Genomic DNA, 20,242 nt, shown 5'->3' on the forward strand with positions numbered 1-20,242 from the left:
AACATTTTCTCATTTTCAATATTTGATATGTTGTCAATTACATAGAGTTTAAATGATTTGCACATCCTTGCATTTTGTTTTTATTTACATTTTGCAGTGTCCCTACTTTTTTGGAAATGGAGTTGTACATTATGCACAGCATCCTAACGTTTTTGGAAATTGGGTTGTATATAGAACTTATAGTTCTAAATAGTACCATTTACTAAAGACACTTACCCTTTAAGAACCGTCTTTTTAAAGTGTATGGTTAACATGTAGTTAGCTTGTTAGAAAAAAATCAATTTGTGAGTTTTTAAGCAAAACCCAATCTTCACAAAGAATGTATAATTCATAAGAAAATAATAAGTTTGTTGTAAAAAATGTGTGCGAACAGAGTTATGATGGATTAATAGACTTTATTTGCATTGTACAGTTGACAGTAACAGTGTTGACATGGCATGTTATGCATGTTAAAGTGCCGACCATTGCTGGGAGAGTTTCTTTCCCCACATTCATTCACCATTTACAGTCTGTCCATTCAAAAAGTCGCAACGACATAAAACTAAGCTCTGTGCTCCGCTGAGCACTACGGAAGCTGTTTCATCCCGAGAAAGACATTGTGCAAACCAACAGTAAGGATTCAAATTTCACAGTTGCTGTGTAGAAGTTTTATATACAATAATAAAACATTACTACGTTTAATTTAGTCACTTTAATACAGCCTTTACATTTCCTAAAGATCATATTTCTCTGCCTTTCTTCTAATTTGTGCTTTTTTCTACATGGAGAAGTGACAGAGATTTAAATAGCTTGCATTGATAACCAGTTATCATTTACAGATAAATAACTAATTTCACACTGTTGATTGATGCAACTGCTTTAAAACATTCAGTCAAAGTTACACACAACATCACAGATTCACAACACACTGATTGCACTGAGGTCAAGGGCCTGAACAATACACACACACACACACTCACAGTAAATATATATCATATATATATATATATATATATATATATTTATATAGAAGTGTTTTTATATACTTTATGTACCAGGTTATCTCAAAGAATACTTAATAGAAAGTGTTTAGTGTAACATATGCGACAATAGTTCTCTGTCTTTGGCTCACAAATTCACTATTAGACCACAAACATGTTTGATTACATGAAATGTGTTTTGAATACCAGTAAGATGCATTACAAATGAAATAAATACTGCATTCTCAAACACTCTTAATGTCACAATATAAATAAAGGTTTATCATTTAAATACTTACGTCATTGTCATAGAGCATTTTGACTGGAAATTAAAGACGTTTTCACCTCACAAAGGTGCCGATTTGAACACGTTTTTTTTTACAGGACCTACAACAAGGTAAGTTCTAAAAACACAACGCTGGGATATGGATCTTAGCACGACCATAAACCCCACATATACACAGGGAGGAATTCTGACTTTATTAAAAGGGTGGCGCGCCTTGCTTGTCTTAGTAGTGTATTTACAACTGAAGCACCATGAATGTAGTCTTTACACGCATATCATAATATATAGTTTTTTAAAAGTATGTATATATATATTTAGTTATTTTATATATTCAGATCAATACATATATACATATATGTATTGGTCTGAATGGCATGGCATTAAAACACAGCACTGTAACTAACCTATCCATGTTTGGCATTCTTTCATAGCTACGGTTGCTAGGCTAAACAAGTTTACATAACGCTGGCAAAAATACGATTCAACCTAATTCGCACCTTCAGCACACAATTCGTTCTTGTTCGTTTGTAGAGCGTTATTAATCTTAATGTTCATTTTGCATGTGTGTGAAAGGACTTTTGTTTTTTTTTAGGGATGAACATCTGTTGGAAATGCTAAACAGAAAGTTTACTGTCTCCTCATTAGGTTGAAGAGGAAATGTGTCGGTGTTCTGTAAAGCTTGACCAACCTGGCAACATTCATTAGTAAAAAGCGCATCAGTGAGAAGAGCATGGAGAAATCAATTACTGGTGGGCTTTGTGTGAAGAGCGTTTTCTGTACACACTAAAAATCCAACAGCACAATAATGGAAGTTACTACTGATAGGACAGAAAATAACAGATAAACACAATAGAGCTAAGCACAATATCGCCAGACATTACACACGTTTTTGACTCATTGGGTGCTGCAGTTTCTTCCTATTTCCAGGCGAGGGCACAATCACAGGTCATGTCCCAGCCTCTCAATCTCATCGATTAGGAAGTCAATGTCAGACCTGGTGGCGGCGTGGTTGGAGATCACCATTCGGAAGAAGTTGACTTTGTCTCCCTGTGGCTGGTAGCCCACCATGGTGGTGCCGGACTCCATCATCATTGCTTTGATCTTTGGTGCCACCTGGAGGGGGAAAAGTCCAAGTCAGTGGAATTCAATTCAGCTATATTTGTATAGAACTGTAGTCCTGAAACATCCTTCTTCTGCAATAGATTTGTTCATTAGCTGATTCATTTAATCGGGTGTATTAGAGCATGGGTCTATTTAGAACCAGGGACAGTCAAAGAATGCTTTGCATGATGAAGAATGTGTAGGTGGTTCTATACAGAACCTTTTTGAAAAGGGTTCTATGTAGCACCAAAAAATATTCTTCTATTGTAATAAGCCTGACGTCGTAACAATAGGAGAACCCTTTAAAAAAAATTCTATACAGAATCATCTACAGCACGTTCTCCATCAATCTGAAGAACCATTTCACCCGAAATACCTGTGCCTTAAACTTGAACAGACTGCTTTTGGTACTATGCCTTTAAAATCAATGTAAGTAAATGAGCTCCCTTCTCATTGGCTGCCTTGTACTATGTATAACTTGGGTAAGACTAAACTTAGGCTGAATAGGTAGGTATATAAATGTGCTGATTTTCATGACATCACAAAAAACTGATTTCAAAACAGTCTTCGCAGCTTAGTTTACTCATATGGACTGTATAGACTGGAAAGTGAATGGTACATTTTTGAAGCATTAACAATGTTTAAATACTACATTAGAGTTTTAAATACTACATTAAAAAGTTTTCCATATGAGCCCTTTAAACTCATATGGTTTATTAATGTTTATTATGGGCTGCAGCATTACCTTGTGCAGTCTCTCCCTTCGCTCCTCTCCATCTGGCATGTTCCTCATACTCGGTGGAATGTACCAAAAGCAGACATTAGTGTGCTGAGGCTAGAGACAGTAAAAGAGAGAAGAAGGAGAGGAGAGTTAAAAGAGACAGAAAAACACAGAGAAACGGAGTAGAAAGAGAAGAAGAAGAAGAACAGAGCAGGAGGGAGATTAACGTAGTGGTAAAGAAAAAGATGTGAGGAGGAGTAAAAAGGAATGGACAGAGATTGAAACAGCATTAAAGAAGTGGAGAGAGTAAGAGAGGGCAGGTAGACAAAAAGAATGTGTTACAGTGTGTTAGAGGCCACAGAGTCACAACACAAACAGCATCGTGCACAGCAGGGGGCACCAGTGTTACCTGCAAAAGGCCAGTGTGGCTGCAGGTTTTCATCCTAACCAAGCAGGATGACGCTCATATACAGCACGTGAAATGTGATTCTGGGGCTCTAGGTAAAAGACAATGGAGCCCCCTGGATTTATGTTTAAGTTAGATGAGACTCTAAGTTCCCAAGTTGCATAGCCATCTGCACTACAAAAATGCTGTCTTAGCAAGTGAAATTATCTTAAATATAGTTGATATATCAAATATTTATTTTGAGTTTGCTGTAAGAATATTATGAGATTACCTTATTTCTACACATTCTTTATTTAAGCCATTATATTAAGTGAAATGTCTCACTATATTGGGAGAAAATGTGGCTTATTTTAAGAAAAAGCTACATTATCTACCACTACAGTGAGACAATACGGTACAGGGCAATGTGGAAGTAAAGCAATGAGTAATACGATTACTTTTTCCTAGAAATAACACAATTCCATTACATTCTGAGAGAAACTATTAATAACTTGAATGGCATATGTTTTTGAGTGATTACCCCAAAACTGGAGCAATCTCTTCTAACTCTAGCATTATATACTGACTGGAAAAACAAAGTTAGCTTTGGGAGTGTAGGATAAACTTTCTTTGCCTTCCTCCCTCTCTGTGTTTCTCTGCTGTATTTGGATAACTTTATTGGTTTTTGCCTCTCAACAAATTCTGAAAATCACACCTAAGAATCTCTTCTATGAATCCATTATAACTGTGGGTGTGTCTGCACTGCAATAATCACTACAGTCGCAAATAACAGCTACTTTTAAAATGTGTATAGTTCAGAATAGGTTATTAAACATAAAAGCGTACAGTATATCTAATTTGTATATTCATGGGGCCCTTGGCTCATGGGGGCCCTAGGCAGCTGTCTACCTTTGCCTAATAAAAAAAGGTAACTGGTAATTGTGGGGAGAGGGTCCAGGCTGACTGGCTACTCCAGTGTTGACTGGCTTCAGACTTATGTTTTCAGATATTCAGGGGGTCCAAGTGGCTAATTAAGAACACGTAGATCCCCCATGACCTCCTATATTTTGCACCTTACACATCAGACTAATAAGTTGTTTGAAAACTGAACACTAGATTAAACAGGTGGAATCAGGTGTGCTGCTGCTTGACTGGAATGAAAACCTGCAGCCACACCAGCCCTTTCTGGATGGGATTTGTGGCCTACAGTACATCACATTCCATATAGAATAATAGAAATAAATAGAAATGTGGATAAACGTGAGAAACATGATGTGCATGTTTAGATGCATTACCTCTCCTTGAAAGACCATTTCGTAACCCGGGCGGTTTTTGATTTTGTTGTACAGATATTCGGAAAGCTCCAGGCACCTGTCTATGTGCTGCTCAAACCCCACTGTACCCTGTGTGTGAATTATCAACAAACATTAGTGTCACTGACACACACCAGCAATACAAAAAAGCAACACACACAGCGCACATGTGCATTTAGACTGGCTCTAAGACTAGACATCCAATCAAATAATGCAGACATTGTGAAAGACTGATCAGCGTTTTCACCAAAACATTCTATAAACATATAAACTGGTTCACACAATATAATTTGTCTTTTTAAGACAGGCATTCATGCCACTGTTAGGCCACTGTGTCTGCTTAAAGAAAGTCTCTCAACAATGTGCCTTTGAGACATTAATGCAAATGTACTCTTGGTTTTAAAAGGCAGAAAATGAAACGTAAATCTGACTGCCAGTTGCCCAAACTTCAGCAAACTGTCATCTGCACCTGTCTGTGCTTGTTTATGTATAAGGGTGGAAAACAGTATAACTTCATTAGGTGGTGTGGCACTAAAAAAGACCTTTATTTTGGCTCAGATTTTAAAAGATTAAGATCAGAAGAGCAGAAAGTCTAGACCTGCAGCACAAGAAAAGGTTAGACACTGCAAACACAGCCAGTTAGAAACAATCACTGTAACCCACCTTGGCTTTCCACATGAGCCAGAACTTGAAGATGTCGACATGTCGGCCACACTGGATAGCTTTATCTCCAGTGTCGTACGTAACATCGTACTGTTTATCTGGCTGGAACAGGTATCCGGCACACATGGAGTTACAGCCCTGCAGAATGCCCTGAGGAAACACAGATCACCCGCTGAGCTTGAAACTAATAAAAGAGTTAATAAATGACTTTTAGGATAAGGCAACACAAGGATCTAAACGGAAGTGTGTGTGCACGTGTGTGTGTGTGTATGCATATGCAAATCAAGAAATGCATTTGGTTGCTAAGGTTACACTAAAGATAGTGTTGGGCTTTGAGGTGCAAAGAACTGAAGCAGTGATTGAACAGAAAACCACGATTAAAACAAGTTCAAATGTACTAGAACAGTTTGCACTCGCTGAGCGTAACTCACCTTCTCTCTGACCAGAATGGCGGAACATTGGAGTGGTACGCCCATCATCTTGTGCGGGTTCCATGTGACTGAGTTTGCTCTGTAAGAGTCAGTAGGAGTCATTGCCTTTTAAACGGTGTCATTCCCTCAGCTCACATGTGCACATGTAATCAATCAAAGGTAAGCACAGGTAAAGTCTACAGCACACTGTACCTCTCAACGCCACTCAGCTTGTGACGATGTCTCCTGGACATCAACAGGCCGCCGCCCCATGCGCCCTAAAGACAGGAGAGAACACACAAGCGGTAAAGCTGGTTATACTCTCTGAAAAATCGCTTTAAATGTTTTATTCTTTGTACTTTGAAGGAATGCTGTTCCACTTTTTCATGTCACTACTTCAACACAGAGTTTCAGTCCTGAGGTGGAGTTTAAGTGATTAAGATTAAGTGACCCTTATTAGTCCCACAACGGGGAAATTTCACCTCTGCGTTTAACCCATCTGTACAGTGAAACACCACACACACTCTAGTGAGCGCACACACACTAGGGGGCAGTGAGCACACTTGCCCAGAGCGGTGGGCAGCCCAATCTGCAGCACCTGGGGAGCAGTTGGGGGTTAGGTGTCTTGCTCAAGGACACCTCAGTCATGGACTGTCGGCTCTGGGGATCGAACCAGCGACCTTCCGGTCACGAGGCTGGTTCCCTAACTTCCAGCCCACGACTGCCCCCAGTTGAGAACTGGAAGTGAGACTGCATTCTGTCCATCATGGTCATATGGAGAGCAGTTAGATTTCATTGTTTTAAATAAATAAATCTTGAAATCGGTGTATTACATTAGGAATGGTCACTAATACAAACTTTGTGCAACTTTTCTGTGTTATAATGAGAAATATGATGAATTGGTGTATGTGTGAACTGTTCAAAGCTGTGTTGTCTAGTCATGCGTGAGCTAGCACTTTTGAGTTATGATCAAAAGGGATTAAACTGTCTCTAAAACATTTGGCAAAATTCTGGTGGTAATATTTTTGTGGAATGTTCAGTCATTTGCCTTAAAAAACATAAAGGTACAAAATGTCCAGCAGAATGAATCACATCACATTGCAAAAAAACAGTAATAGCAGCCATTCTGTAGCCTGAGTTTTACTCATCCTTTATTCCATTTTTATAGATAGCAGTATGTTATACAGTGCCATAAACCTCACGAGTCTGTTTGAGACAAATTATCAACTTCACACAGTGAAGTTCACACAGATTTAGGCAAACAGTTTGCATGATGCTAAATAGCAAAGTCAAAGCTTCCATTACTTATTAACCTAATAGCTCCAGCACAAAGCTAAAGAAGCAAACCTCTTACATCAAACATGGATTTATCTTGGTTGATCAATTACATTTAGAGTTTCTTAACAAACTTTAATTACACAATGTATTGCATTTTCCATTAGTGAGTATCTAAAAAACACTTACATCCACATGCAGCCAGAGGTTGTACTTCTCGCAGATATCAGCGATGTCATTGATAGGGTCAAATGCTCCATATACTGTGGTACCAGCTGTTGCATTCACAAAGAGTGGCACATAACCCTACAGAGTGCACACACACACACACACACACACACACACACACACACACACACACACACACACACACACAATTTTGTGTTGCAATTTTATAATATGCGTAACATTCAGGTCAAGGCACTCTTGCTGTATTTGAATTAGGCCTGGGCAATAGGGCCATGTAATCAAATATCATCAGTAATTGACAAGTAATTAAATGATAATGCTTATAAGGTGATATTCACTGTGTTTGGGAACTGACAGAAATAGAACTCTAATTTACCCATAAATTGCTAAATATGTTACTTTGCATAAATATGTTCCTTTGAGAAGTGTGCAGAGCACATGCCCCGTAAAAAGTCAGTTTTCCGAGAGAACAGCTTGTTAAGAAGCTGCCTGTTAGTTCTCTCTGCTACCTCTGCTTGCACTGTAAATAAATGCTGAAGTACACTGGAACTTTAACTGGCTTCAGTGTGATTCTCTCAAATAAAACAATTAAGCTAGAGTGGCTGGGTATTACCCTAGAGCAGCTAGCCCTACCCTGGAGCCTTTAGATATAGGATGTATACACATAATATTTTATTTATGTTTACTTTTAAAAGATGGGACTATGAGAGCCACTAGTCTCTGTTGTGTGTAAATGATAAAAATGTGATACTACATGGCTTTCCAACAGAATCTATAGCTGAATTACAGAGTCTGCTGTAATGAATATGCTATAACAATGGAAATCACCTCATTTTAATATGTAAATATACAATGTAATATGTAACTGAATAGCACTGCATCTTAAGGAGATAAAGGGAAGAGTCTGCACAATATTAATCTACTAGGCCTAACCTCAACCTAGTTATCAATAAGTAATATTCTAATAAATACTCTTTAATAGCCTATAATCTGTTTAACACTGCATTTTAAATGTGTGGGCTATTATGAGGTCCATATATGTGCCAGGTGTTTTCAGACATAATTGTTGCTACTTTTAGCATAAAGTGCTATCAACTATTGGTTAAAACTACTAGAACTAACTTAGCTAACTCACAAAGTGATTGTTATCTAGCCACCTCTGAGGCTTTAGCTTAGGACACTTATGTAAAGATGCAAGCTATCTTGTCATGTCCAATATGACTGCCTTTTGAAATCAATAATTTATTGTAAATAAAATATGAATATTATGAATATTATAGTATTTGTTATTTTTATAAATGTAGGCATAATGAGAACATGTTGTGGGGGTCAAAATACCTGGGGGCAGGCACTTGTGGACCATTGGGTTAAGGGCTCATTTATTAGACTAGTATGGCACTTTATTGATGTAGTGAATGAAGCTAGGTTACTGTGCGCTAATCCATCCCTCAGTTTGAGACGGGCCTATTATGCTGCTTTATTGATCCACTGAGCTCCATTAGAGTGAGCCACAATCTCGCTCACTCAAAACAAACGGCTCTCAGGACAGATTTCTTTACAATGGACAGACTCTGGACCTTCAGCTGTTTTACAGTCAGACAGGAATCTGAGCGTTTGTGTCTGAAGCTCACCTTCTGTTTGGCGTCAATGATCTTGGCCTCCAGGTCAGCGGGTATGACCCGTCCCCTAAAACACAACAGATCAATCAGCCTTACCAGCAAAGACACATGTCTTATTATTGAGTATTGAGTATTATTTTCACAAGTTGGAATTTAGGATTAGGGTTTGGACAGATACTTCCCAGTGGAAAGAATCCTATAAGTTATGATTTTGTATATATTTAGTTTCACTATCTATCTCCTTTAATGCTTTCCTTTGGGTTTAAATAGATCTTAACATAATCCTTGTAAATATCTTGTAACCTTGTAAATATTACAATACATATATAATTCAGTACGGTAGAAGGGTCCATATACGGTGGAGCACAAGCTGGACGCTAAAGTACAAGGTAGGAGTTTCCAATAAAGTGGACGGGGTTGTCTGTACTTGTTTATGAGAGCCTTAAGATACTCTTATTCCATTACCTCTCATCTGTGCTGAGTAGGATGACGTTTTCTTTACCAAAGCCCAGAGCAGCTCCAGCCTTGGTGATCGAATAGTGGCTCTAAAAAAATAAACAAAATTGCAAGACAACAAAAAATTGTTGGTGATTTACCTCGTAAACATCCATTATTAACCTCAGATGATTACCCTGGAATTTCTCAACTTAATCTCAATCTCATGCTGATGCTGATCTCACCTTAATCTCAATCTCATGCTGATGCTGATCTCACCTTAATCTCAATCTCATGCTGATGCTGATCTCAACTTAATCTCAATCTCATGCTGATGCTGATCTCACCTTAATCTCAATCTCATGCTGATGCTAATCTCACCTTAATCTCAATCTCATGCTGATGCTGATCTCACCTTAATCTCAATCTCATGCTGATGCTAATCTCACCTTAATCTCAATCTCATGCTGATGCTGATCTCACCTTAATCTCAATCTCATGCTGATGCTAATCTCACCTTAATCTCAATCTCATGCTTACTATGGACAGTATCTCTAATTCATAAAAGAACAGAACATCTGTTGATTCAAAATGCACTTCAAATAGAAGTCAAGCAGATGTCACAGAAAACAAGTCATAAATACTGTCACTGGCTGTACAACTGACTGTACACTACAGATGTGGCAGATAGAGATTACAATGAAAACCACTGGAATGTTCTTTTTATTATTAATATTCAGTAAATATGACCTAACTGCTTATAACTGGTATGTGGACATAAGAGTGAAGAATTAAAGTGTGGACTGTGTGGAGTTGAATGTCTACAGTGTGAAATGTACAACACATTTAGCAGAATTCAGCAGTGCTCGCTTTAACATTAGCTTCTCAACAGCTAGCAAGTGGGAAAACAAGCAGGGGCTGACTGAGGATGTTTACTCACATGCTCTGATGTAAAAAGAACGAGACGTGGTGCAGCTGACATGCCTTTGGTTTTGACCTCAGGAAAATACTTATACCGAGCAATCATCACACTATACATGTTGGATATGGCGCCACCTGTGTGGAAGAATGCAAATTACATTGCTTAAGTACCTCCCATAGCACATTTGCCATGTATAGTAACTCCAGGCTATAGGTATATTGTACATTTGTATGGCCACTTGAATCACACATTTCTTATCAGTCATGGGTAGAATTTTGGGCACACCTGGTTTAATTACTAGTTATGTTGATTTTATAATTGGAAATAAGTTACAACATTTTTTTCTGCACAATTTATATTTATTTGCTTGAGTTTAACATATTGGAAAATATACAATGTACCATAACATTTGCGCAGGCCACCTGTTATGTTTTTTATGCAAATATATATGTTAAAATCAGCAAATAAACAGCATTTGTGCTTTAAAATGTGTGTTCTCTGCAGAGGATGTGTTAACTTACTATCACTCCGAAAATCAACAAAATGTAATTCAACCACAGGTGCCAAAACAATACAGCCGGGAAGTTACCAAAAGTTATATACACCTCACATACGAAATAAAGAAAGTGCTACGTTCATTATATTTCAAATATATTCTTTTATTTTAAGCTTATTTTGAAAATGCATAAACAATTACTGTCTTTCAGTCCTCTGTCATAATTAGTTTAATGTAATATGTTTTTTGTATATAACTAGTGCACATATTTGAATCCAGTAAATCCATAGCATTATTTTTCCTTCAGGTTTGGGGTTCTGTGTGAGGCGCAGCATTTCAGACAGGTGACTTTACCTGGTGAGAAAAGTCCATCTCCCTCTCCGTTAGGCCAGCCGATAATCTCTCTCATTTTCTTCAGTGTCAGCTGCTCCATCAGCACAAACACAGGAGCAATCTCATAGGTGAACCTGATAGAGAAGGACAGAATGGAGAAGAAGAGTGAGAGAGAATTCAGGGAAAACCCTGAAAAGTGAATTGATTTAACTGGCAGCAGCAAATCTGTCTTGTCACGGCTGTATGACTCATTAGCCCAGTGGTCCACATAATATTTTGCCAGCGAGCACCATCTTAACCTTGTCAATGAGGCGAAGAGGTTCTTATCATTCATTAATTTAGTCTTTAATAGCCCGTCTGTGGACAACAGTCCAGTCCACTATACCAATGTCTCAGTTAAGATTTAATTACAACTCTGGACTAACACAAAATAGAAAGCAATGGATTGACACTGACTGTTGATTAAATTTAAAATATTGATTAGCTGGGCATAATGGGATGGATGCCCATCTCCCAGTAAATAATAACTATCAAGTATTCAGCTATGCCATAGTATAAATAATATTTTATGTAATGAAATCAGTTTGAATGGTCCTGATGCAGCTGATAAAATTGATAATAGTATATCTATGATTGTTCAGGTGCTATGCTTACATTTGTCAGCATTTATGTTAATGTTAATATTCACTTTTGTCAAAATTCCATAGAAACTCTTTTTTTCAATACATTTTGTTTGTTTATGTCTCATTCTGTTCTGTATAGGTCATAGACTGACAGGTGGATCAAATTGTTTAAAGAAGAGAGGATTGTAGGTGGGGCACTGGGGTATTAAGGGTGACTGTGTGGCAATTGCAATTGGTTTACATGCCTAATAGCTCAAGAAGGATTTTGCTTTATGCACCTGGGAGGTCAGGACATATTCTGGTTGTGGAACTTTCGTCAGGTAAACAGGTGAACAGGTAAGAAGTAATGGTATCATGACAGGCTATAATAGGTGCATTTGTAAAAGGCTCAGTCTCCACTTTTGTACAACCACAGATGTAAAAAAACAAACAAAAACAAAATGTTGGTTCAGTAGAACTATATTGTCTTTGTATTGTTTTAAGTTGAGTACAGGTACAATGCTGTACTTTTTTATTTGTATTTTTCCTGCTGTCTCAATATTTTTGATGTGGGTTTTTTTTGGAACTACTGAACGTAGCATTTTTATGATGCTATGTTGCTAATGTGTAGCAGCCAAAAGTATATCATTAACTGTTTTTATCTGATATCATGTTGTGCTCTATTTCTGGTCTGATGGCATGTTGCTTTTATTTAGCACATTTAACTAGTCTTATCTGTTCCAAAATGTTGGGGCAGTCGTGGGCTGGAGGTTCGGGAACTGGCCCTGGTGTCCATGACTGAGGTGTCCTTGAGCAAGACACCTAACCCCCATGGATAGGGCTGCCCACCGCTCCTGGCAAGAGTGCTCACTGCCCCCTAGTGTGTGTGTATTCACTAGTGTGTATGTGGTGTTTCACTTCACGGATGGGTTAAATGTGGAGGTGGAATTTCCCCGTTTGTGGGATTAAAAAAGTATCACTTAACTGTTTTCTGTAGTTTCCTAAATTAGATTTGCCATTTGCATCCATTAAACTGTTTTTATTTAAAATATTGACTGAACAATATTATTGTAAATAACTTGAATAATATGTGGCTCCCTAAAATGATGAAAGTGAAATGATAACTTGAAGACAATTACTACAGTTGCATGGCTACAAAATTCAGCTTCCTAGCAGTAGTGTTAGCTATCTGGCTTTCTTCTGTATTCACCGGCTAACTTTCAAAACTCCTCCCCAGCAGTTGTAGTTTTTCAGAGTTTTGTAGTCATTAAACGAGAAAATCTCACTCTAGAGACGGTAGCACTGCTGTAAAGATGCAAGTAAATATGCTTTTGACAGATGTAACCAATGTTAACCTGTAATCTAGGCCAGAGCATCCCTTTAACTATTCGATGTGAAACAGTTAGACTCCCATCTGCCTCTTTTCCTTCTAATGCTGAGAGGAGCTTTTGGCCTAAAACATATTTCTTAAAAATCCATGATGGGGAGCTACATGCAGGGCATGGTAAGGCAAAATATTTTTTTCTGATTTACTGCTATTTTACCATTGTCAACATTACATTGACCCCTGAGTGATCGGATCCCTAGTTCCTATTGCCATTGTAAAGAAAATGTTTAGGTTTCTCCACAATCTCCACCATTTCACAATAAAACACTGAATGACCTTGTTTTCCTCTTTAAGGCTTGACCACCCAATTGCAGTTAACTACAACAATAAGGAACAGAAACAATTGAAAATGAGTTAAATTTTTTACTGTGATAGAGATGCTGTATATTTTCCTCACATATTTGGCACTTATGAAAGAAGCAGGGCTCTCTAGCTCCTACATACCAGTTTAAACCCATGGCTACAAAATTCAGCTTCCTAGCAGTAGTGTTAGCTATCTGGCTTTCTTCTGTATTCACCGGCTAACTTTCAAAACTCCTCCCCAGCAGTTGTAGTCATGGGAACTGCATGAAGTGAATCTGATGCCAGCCACCATCATCATCAGGAAAAGACTTGACTGGCAGTAGAAAACCTCACTAGAACGACTCACTAGAATGAAATGGCAAGAAACTGATTGGTTTGCACTCGAAGGCAATGCACACACTATTATAATGGACTTCATCAACAAACCTAATAACAGACTTTCAGAGATATCATTATTACCTGCAGCTGATTCTTTTCAGCTAATTTGAAATCCTCATAAAAGCGATAAAGGCAGCCTCTCTGGTCATTCACAGCTTTGGCTAGCATGATGTACTGTTCCATATGAGATCAGTTCTGCTCCACTGCATTGCTTTGAATGCTGCTAATTAAAATGGGGCTGCGATGGTCGAGATAAGAGCTCATTTTGGGGGGGGGTTTAATGAAGGGAGCCGATGGAGTGATGAATATCTGTCAGTCTAAATGGAGGAGGTTGAATCTGACAGGAAACAGGTAGGGCACGGCTGCTCTGAGGAGATAAGGCCATGTTTCAGTTCAAATCTATCTCATTCTCACATAGAGAAATGGCCAATGTGTGTGTTAGAGTCTGTATGTCTGCAATGCAACAAAAAGAACAAAGAACCATCTCACATCATGGCAGACTCATTATTAAATCCCAGCTGCAAACGTTAACACGTGTGCGACAGAATAATGAAAGAAAATCATCATTTTCAAAGTCATAACTTTTGCCTGTCAGTTGGTGCTATACATGTAGAAAATTATTTATATACATGGACTATTCTACCAAAATAGTTAAAACTGCGGCTCCACAGTAAAAAAAGGTTACTTAAAAATTAAGTATTTAGACTTTAGATAACTGCTGGGATAGGCTCCAGCATCACCCTGCGACCCTGACGGAGAAGCGGCTTAGAAAATGGATGGATGGATGGACTTTAGATATTTACAAAGAATTATGTTATGATTTATTTAAATCTGAGGTATTAACTAACGAAGATAGTAATAAACTAAATATACACTGCTCAAAAAAATAAAGGGAACACTTAAACATCACAATATAACTCCAAGTAAATCAAACTTCTGTGAAATCAAACTGTCCACTTAGGAAGCAACACTGACAATCAGTTTCACAGCTGTTGTGCAAATGGAACAAACAACAGGTGGAAATTATTGGCGATTAGCAAGACACTCAGTAAAGGAGTGGTTCTGCAGGTGGGACCACAGACCACTTCTCAGTACCTTTCTGCTTTCTGGCTGATGTTTTGGTCACTTTTGAATGTTGGTGCTGCTTTCACACTCGTGGTAGCAGGAGACGGACTCTACAACCCACACAAGTGGCTCAGGTAGTGCAGCTCATCCAGGATGGCACATCAATGCGAGCTGTGGCAAGAAGGTTTGCTGTGTCTGTCAGCGTAGTGTCCAGAGGCTGGAGGCGCTACCAGGAGACAGGCCAGTACACCAGGAGACGTGGAGGAGGCCGTAGGAGGGCAACAACCCAGCAGCAGGACCGCTACCTCCGCCTTTGTGCAAGGAGGAACAGGAGGAGCTGCCAGAGCCCTGCAAAATGACCTCCAGCAGGCCACAAATGTGCATGTGTCTGCACAAACGGTTAGAAACCGGCTCCATGAGGATGGTATGAGGACCCGACATCCACAGATGGGGGTTGTGCTCACAGCCCAACACCGTGCAGGACGCTTGGCATTTGCCAGAGAACACCAGCATTGGCAAATTCACCACTGGCGCCCTGTGATCTTCACAGATGAACGCAGGTTCACACTGAGCACATGTGACAGACGTGACAGAGTCTGGAGACGCCATGGAGAGCGATCTGCTGCCTGCAACAACCTTCAGCATGACGGGTTTGGCAGTGGGTCAGTAATGGTGTGGGGTGGCATTTCTTTGGAGGGCCGCACAGCCGTCCATGTGCTCGCCAGAGGTAGCCTGACTGCCATTAGGTACCGAGATGAGATCCTCAGACCCCTTGTGAGACCATATGCTGGTGCGGTTGGCCCTGGTTCCCTCCTAATTCAGGACAATGCTAATGCTAGTCATGTGGCTGGAGTGTGTCAGCAGTTCCTGCAAGATGAAGGCATTGAAGCTATGGACCGGCCCGGCCGTCCCCCAGACCTGAATCCGATTGAGCACATCTGGGACATCATGTCTCGCTCCATCCACCAACGCCACATTGCACCACAGACTATCCAGGAGTTGGCGGATACTTTAGTCCAGGTCTGGGAGGAGATGCCTCAGGAGACCATCCGCCACCTCATCAGGAGCTGCCCAGGCATTGTAGGGAGGTCATACAGGCACGTGGAGGCCACACACAATACTGAGCCTCATTTTGACTTGTTTTAAGGACATCACATCAAAGTTGGATCAGCCTGTCGTGTGTTTTTCCACTTTAATTCTGTGTGTGACTCCAAATCCAGGCCTCCACTGGTTAATAAATTTGATTTCCATTGATGATTTTTGTGTGATTTTGTTGTCAGCACATTCAACTTTGTACAGAACAAAGAATTCAATGAGAATATTTCATTCATTCAGATCTAGGATGTGTTATTTGAGTGTTCCCTTTATTTTTTTGAGCAGTGTATATAAAAGCATAATTTATATGGTACTTGCTATTGGGAGGTAGCTGCCCCAAACTCTAACCCCTGCAAAAATGCCATCCCATGTTTTCATGTCATGAAACACAAAATTTCAGTCCATAGTTGGAGCTGCATTTCAGAACAGAAAGTGAAACTGCATCCCTGTCCCTCATTTTCAACAGTGAGCAGTTATGATTGTGCGTGTGTACAACTGTTGAAAGCTGCGTTTGCTAGTTGTGCACTGCTGGTGTTTAAGTTACACTCAAAAAATGCTAAACTTGTCGCTTCAGAAACGATTACTGCCAAGACATTTGGTAAAGTTTTGATTTGTCAGTAACATCGTTACAAATGTGCTGCCTGATGCCTAGACTTTGTTTTGTGATTGTTTTTGATAAGATTTTAGTCTAAATGTATCTATTAATGTTGGAAAGGAATATGTGGGTGTTATGAGGCAAAATCACTTGACTTCCCCTTTAAACCATTGCTTTTGTCAATTTCAAATTTCTTACATAGCTACTGTGTTTAGGATATACTTTTAAAAAAGATGTGCCTCGTGTTTTGTAAGCCTGCATGTAGGATGTTCAAGTTTCTTTGAGAGACAAAAGAGTCTTCTGAATCTGAATATGGTGAGAGTGATTAATAGCAGGCCTTTCTGGAGCTCAGAGAGGTTTCATAACTGTTATGAAAGCTGTGAGTTATGAAATAATATAACTAGGACCCATGTAGCTGTACAGTACCATATTGCTGGGCAGTAATGCTGAAAATCCAGTAAAACATTGTTAGCAAACCTTGTACATTATTGACATTGTACGAGTGAGGGTAAAACCAATGAAGAAAAAGCTACTGCTTTCAGCTAAAGCCTCAATAGCCGAACCTTCTATATGAAGTTGAATACAAATTTTTCATGCTCTTTTAATCAAGAAATATCTTGATTTAAAATGACAAGTATACTTGTAAAATAAAAATACATATAATGCATATATGCAGTACTGTGAAAACATCAGAGACCACCCTTTTTTACTTGATTTCTAGTCAAAATGAAGTAGTATTAAGGTATTCATATTCCTGCAGATGTTTCTGAGGAGATTATATTTAAGATAATACACTTGCTTAAAGAAGGGGAAAGTCAAAACAAAGAGTTTTTAGTTTTTATAAGATATTTTGAGAAAATGGGACCCTTAACAATTGTGCACAACTTGGCAGACCACAAAAATTTAAGATAAACAGCGATTTCATCTTTGAGAGAGAGGAGAAAATCGAGGTCCACTCTTGCTTTAGACCTTGAAAATCCACAGGTGTTTCTGCCCATCCCTCCACTGGGGGAAAAGAACTTAAAGCTATGAGAGTGAAAGGATGTGTAGCTGTCAAGAAGATGGATTAAAAGAAAACAAAAGAAGAAAATCTGCAAATCAGTCAAAGAAGCTGCTGATGTTCTCAGAACAATGTGCTGGCCACGTTAGAGTCCAGACCTCAATATCACTGACTGTGTTTGGGATTACTTGGATGGCGAGAAGCAGAAAATGCAACCAATTTCTAAAACTGAACTTCGGAGGTGTGGAAAGATATCCTTGCAGATTTCTTGGAAAAACTGAAAGGAACACTACCAAAACAATAGAAACTGTAAAAAAGGCAGAGAGTGAACAAACTACATGCTGAAACATATGATATGATATTGAATTTAGTTGCTGTGTAATTTTCTATTCTTTGTCTTGATGCTGAAAAATGAATAGCTTGTGCTTAAAGGCTGTTTTGACCAGAAATTACATAAATGAAGGATGGTCTTTGACTTTTGCACAGTAATGTATGAGGTAAAAATAAGGTAAAAATACAAGTGTTTGTGAGTGTGTATGTTTTAGCACATTGGCTGTCAGTCAGTATGTGTCAGCACTGATTACTTCTAATTAATCAGAGTGAGTGATGATAACACAACCAGAGCTTTCGCCTCTTTCATGCACTGACAGAACAGAAAGACAAAGGAGGGTTCCACTCGCCTCTTACAAAGAGCTTTGTGTGTGTGTGTGTGTGTGTGTGTGTGTGGGTGGGTGGGTGTGTGTATGTGTATGTTTGGGGGGGGGGGGCGCTTTGAATGAATGTCTTGCTCTCAGCAGGGAACAAATGATGCTCAAACATTGAGGGGAAAAATCAGACACAACGGGGCAGCAGCATCGTTCCAAAAAATCTAGCACAGCCCTGCAGGGGGGTGGCTGAGGCAGATTTATCCCCCAGCAAAAAACAGCACACACATATAGACACAGCATGAAGCCTGGGGAGTCTAAATGCTCCTCTGTCTCTCACGGTTATGACTTTGCTATGTTGAGGGCATATATCCTGGAAAACTAAAATTTCCTTGCTTTTTTAAAATTTTATTTAAATAAGCAAGTTTGATATGTTGTGTAAATATTGTTAGGGTTATAATGAACCTTTCATGCAGTCCATATATGGAAGCTATGGATACAAAACCAGCTCATTTTAAATGCATTACTCTTTTGATGTCACAACCATGAACACATTTGCAAATTATATTATATAATTATATATACCCTTCCATCCCATTCAGGCTACAGCAGATTAGCCCCACCCATTCAGTCTACAGCAGATTAACCTCACCCATTCAGTCTGCAGCAGATTAGCCCCACCCATTCAGTCTGCAGCAGATTAGCCTCACCCATTCAGTCTACAGCAGATTAACCTCACCCATTCAGTCTGCAGCAGATTAGCCCCACCCATTCAGTCTGCAGCAGATTAGCCCCACCCATTCAGTCTACAGCAGATTATCCTCACCCATTCAGTCTACAGCAGATTAGCCCCACCCATTCAGTCTACAGCAGATTAATCTCACCCATTCAGTCTGCAGCAGATTAGCCCCACCCATTCAGTCTGCAGCAGATTAGCCCCACCCATTCAGTCTACAGCAGATTAACCTCACCCATTCAGTCTGCAGCAGATTACCCCCACCCATTCAGTCTGCAGCAGATCAGCCCCACCCATTCAGTCTACAGCAGATTATCCTCACCCATTCAGTCTACAGCAGATTAACCTCACCCATTCAGTCTGCAGCAGATTAGTCCCACCCATTCAGTCTGCAGCAGATTAGCCTCACCCATTCAGTCTACAGCAGATTAACCTCACCCATTCAGTCTGCAGCAGATTACCCCCACCCATTCAGTCTGCAGCAGATCAGCCCCACCCATTCAGTCTACAGCAGATTATCCTCACCCATTCAGTCTACAGCAGATTAACCTCACCCATTCAGTCTGCAGCAGATTAGTCCCACCCATTCAGTCTGCAGCAGATTAGCCCCACCCATTCAGTCTACAGCAGATTAACCTCACCCATTCAGTCTACAGCAGATTATCCTCACCCATTCAGTCAACAGCACATTAACCCCACCCATTCAGTCTACAGCAGATTATCCTCACCCATTCAGTCTACAGCGAATTAACCCCACCCATTCAGTCTACAGCAGATTATCCTCACCCATTCAGTCTACAGCAGATTAACCTCACCCATTCAGTCTACAGCAGATTATCCTCACCCATTCGGTCTACAGCAGATCAGCCCCACCCATTCAGTCTACAACAGATTGCCCCACCCATTCAGCCTACAACAGTTTATCTCCACCCATTCAGCCTACAGCAACTTAATACTGCCCATTTAGGATACAGCTGTTTATTCCCACTCATTCAGCCAACAGCATCTTAGCCCCACAGTTAAATAGAAAGCTGAATTTTTCTCACTGATTTAAAAATGTGGTGAAGATTTCTTAACATACTCTTCAAAATCAGCACATTTACATATAACAGCATCTTCAAACTGCAGCAGTTTACAGCACAACCCATTCAAGTTATAAGGACTGTTTCATCCTCCTCTTTGAATGAGGCACAAGGGAGCCAGTCAGAACAGAGGAAATTTACATGTATTGGTCTTAAAGGTACAGTAACAAAAAAAGCCTGTTTAGTTCTTAAGGATTAAGAGAGGTTGAAATACAGGAATGTAAAAATGAATTCTGACTGTACTGTCA

General features: G+C 39.5%; 1 protein-coding gene across 3 annotated transcripts in view; it reads right to left on the reverse strand.

Moving 5' to 3' along the window:
* Nucleotides 1–375: 375 nt before the first annotated feature.
* The window catches only part of gad1b (glutamate decarboxylase 1b), a 33,629-nt gene continuing 13,762 nt past the window's right edge, over nt 376–20,242 (reverse strand). For all 3 annotated transcript variants that reach the window (XM_017715551.2, XM_017715549.2, XM_037535093.1), the window contains 11 exons: nt 11,129–11,241; nt 10,297–10,412; nt 9,387–9,466; nt 8,934–8,988; nt 7,303–7,419; nt 6,052–6,116; nt 5,860–5,938; nt 5,429–5,578; nt 4,748–4,855; nt 3,092–3,181; nt 376–2,358 (listed from right to left, as the gene is read on the reverse strand). In XM_017715551.2, coding sequence (XP_017571040.2) covers nt 2,185–2,358; nt 3,092–3,181; nt 4,748–4,855; nt 5,429–5,578; nt 5,860–5,938; nt 6,052–6,116; nt 7,303–7,419; nt 8,934–8,988; nt 9,387–9,466; nt 10,297–10,412; nt 11,129–11,241 — 1,147 coding nt within the window. In that variant the 3' untranslated portion in view covers nt 376–2,184. The remainder of the gene's footprint in view (nt 2,359–3,091; nt 3,182–4,747; nt 4,856–5,428; nt 5,579–5,859; nt 5,939–6,051; nt 6,117–7,302; nt 7,420–8,933; nt 8,989–9,386; nt 9,467–10,296; nt 10,413–11,128; nt 11,242–20,242) is intronic.

This window comes from Pygocentrus nattereri, chromosome 26 (assembly GCF_015220715.1).
Source record: "Pygocentrus nattereri isolate fPygNat1 chromosome 26, fPygNat1.pri, whole genome shotgun sequence".
NCBI classification, from domain to species: Eukaryota; Metazoa; Chordata; class Actinopteri; order Characiformes; family Serrasalmidae; genus Pygocentrus; species Pygocentrus nattereri.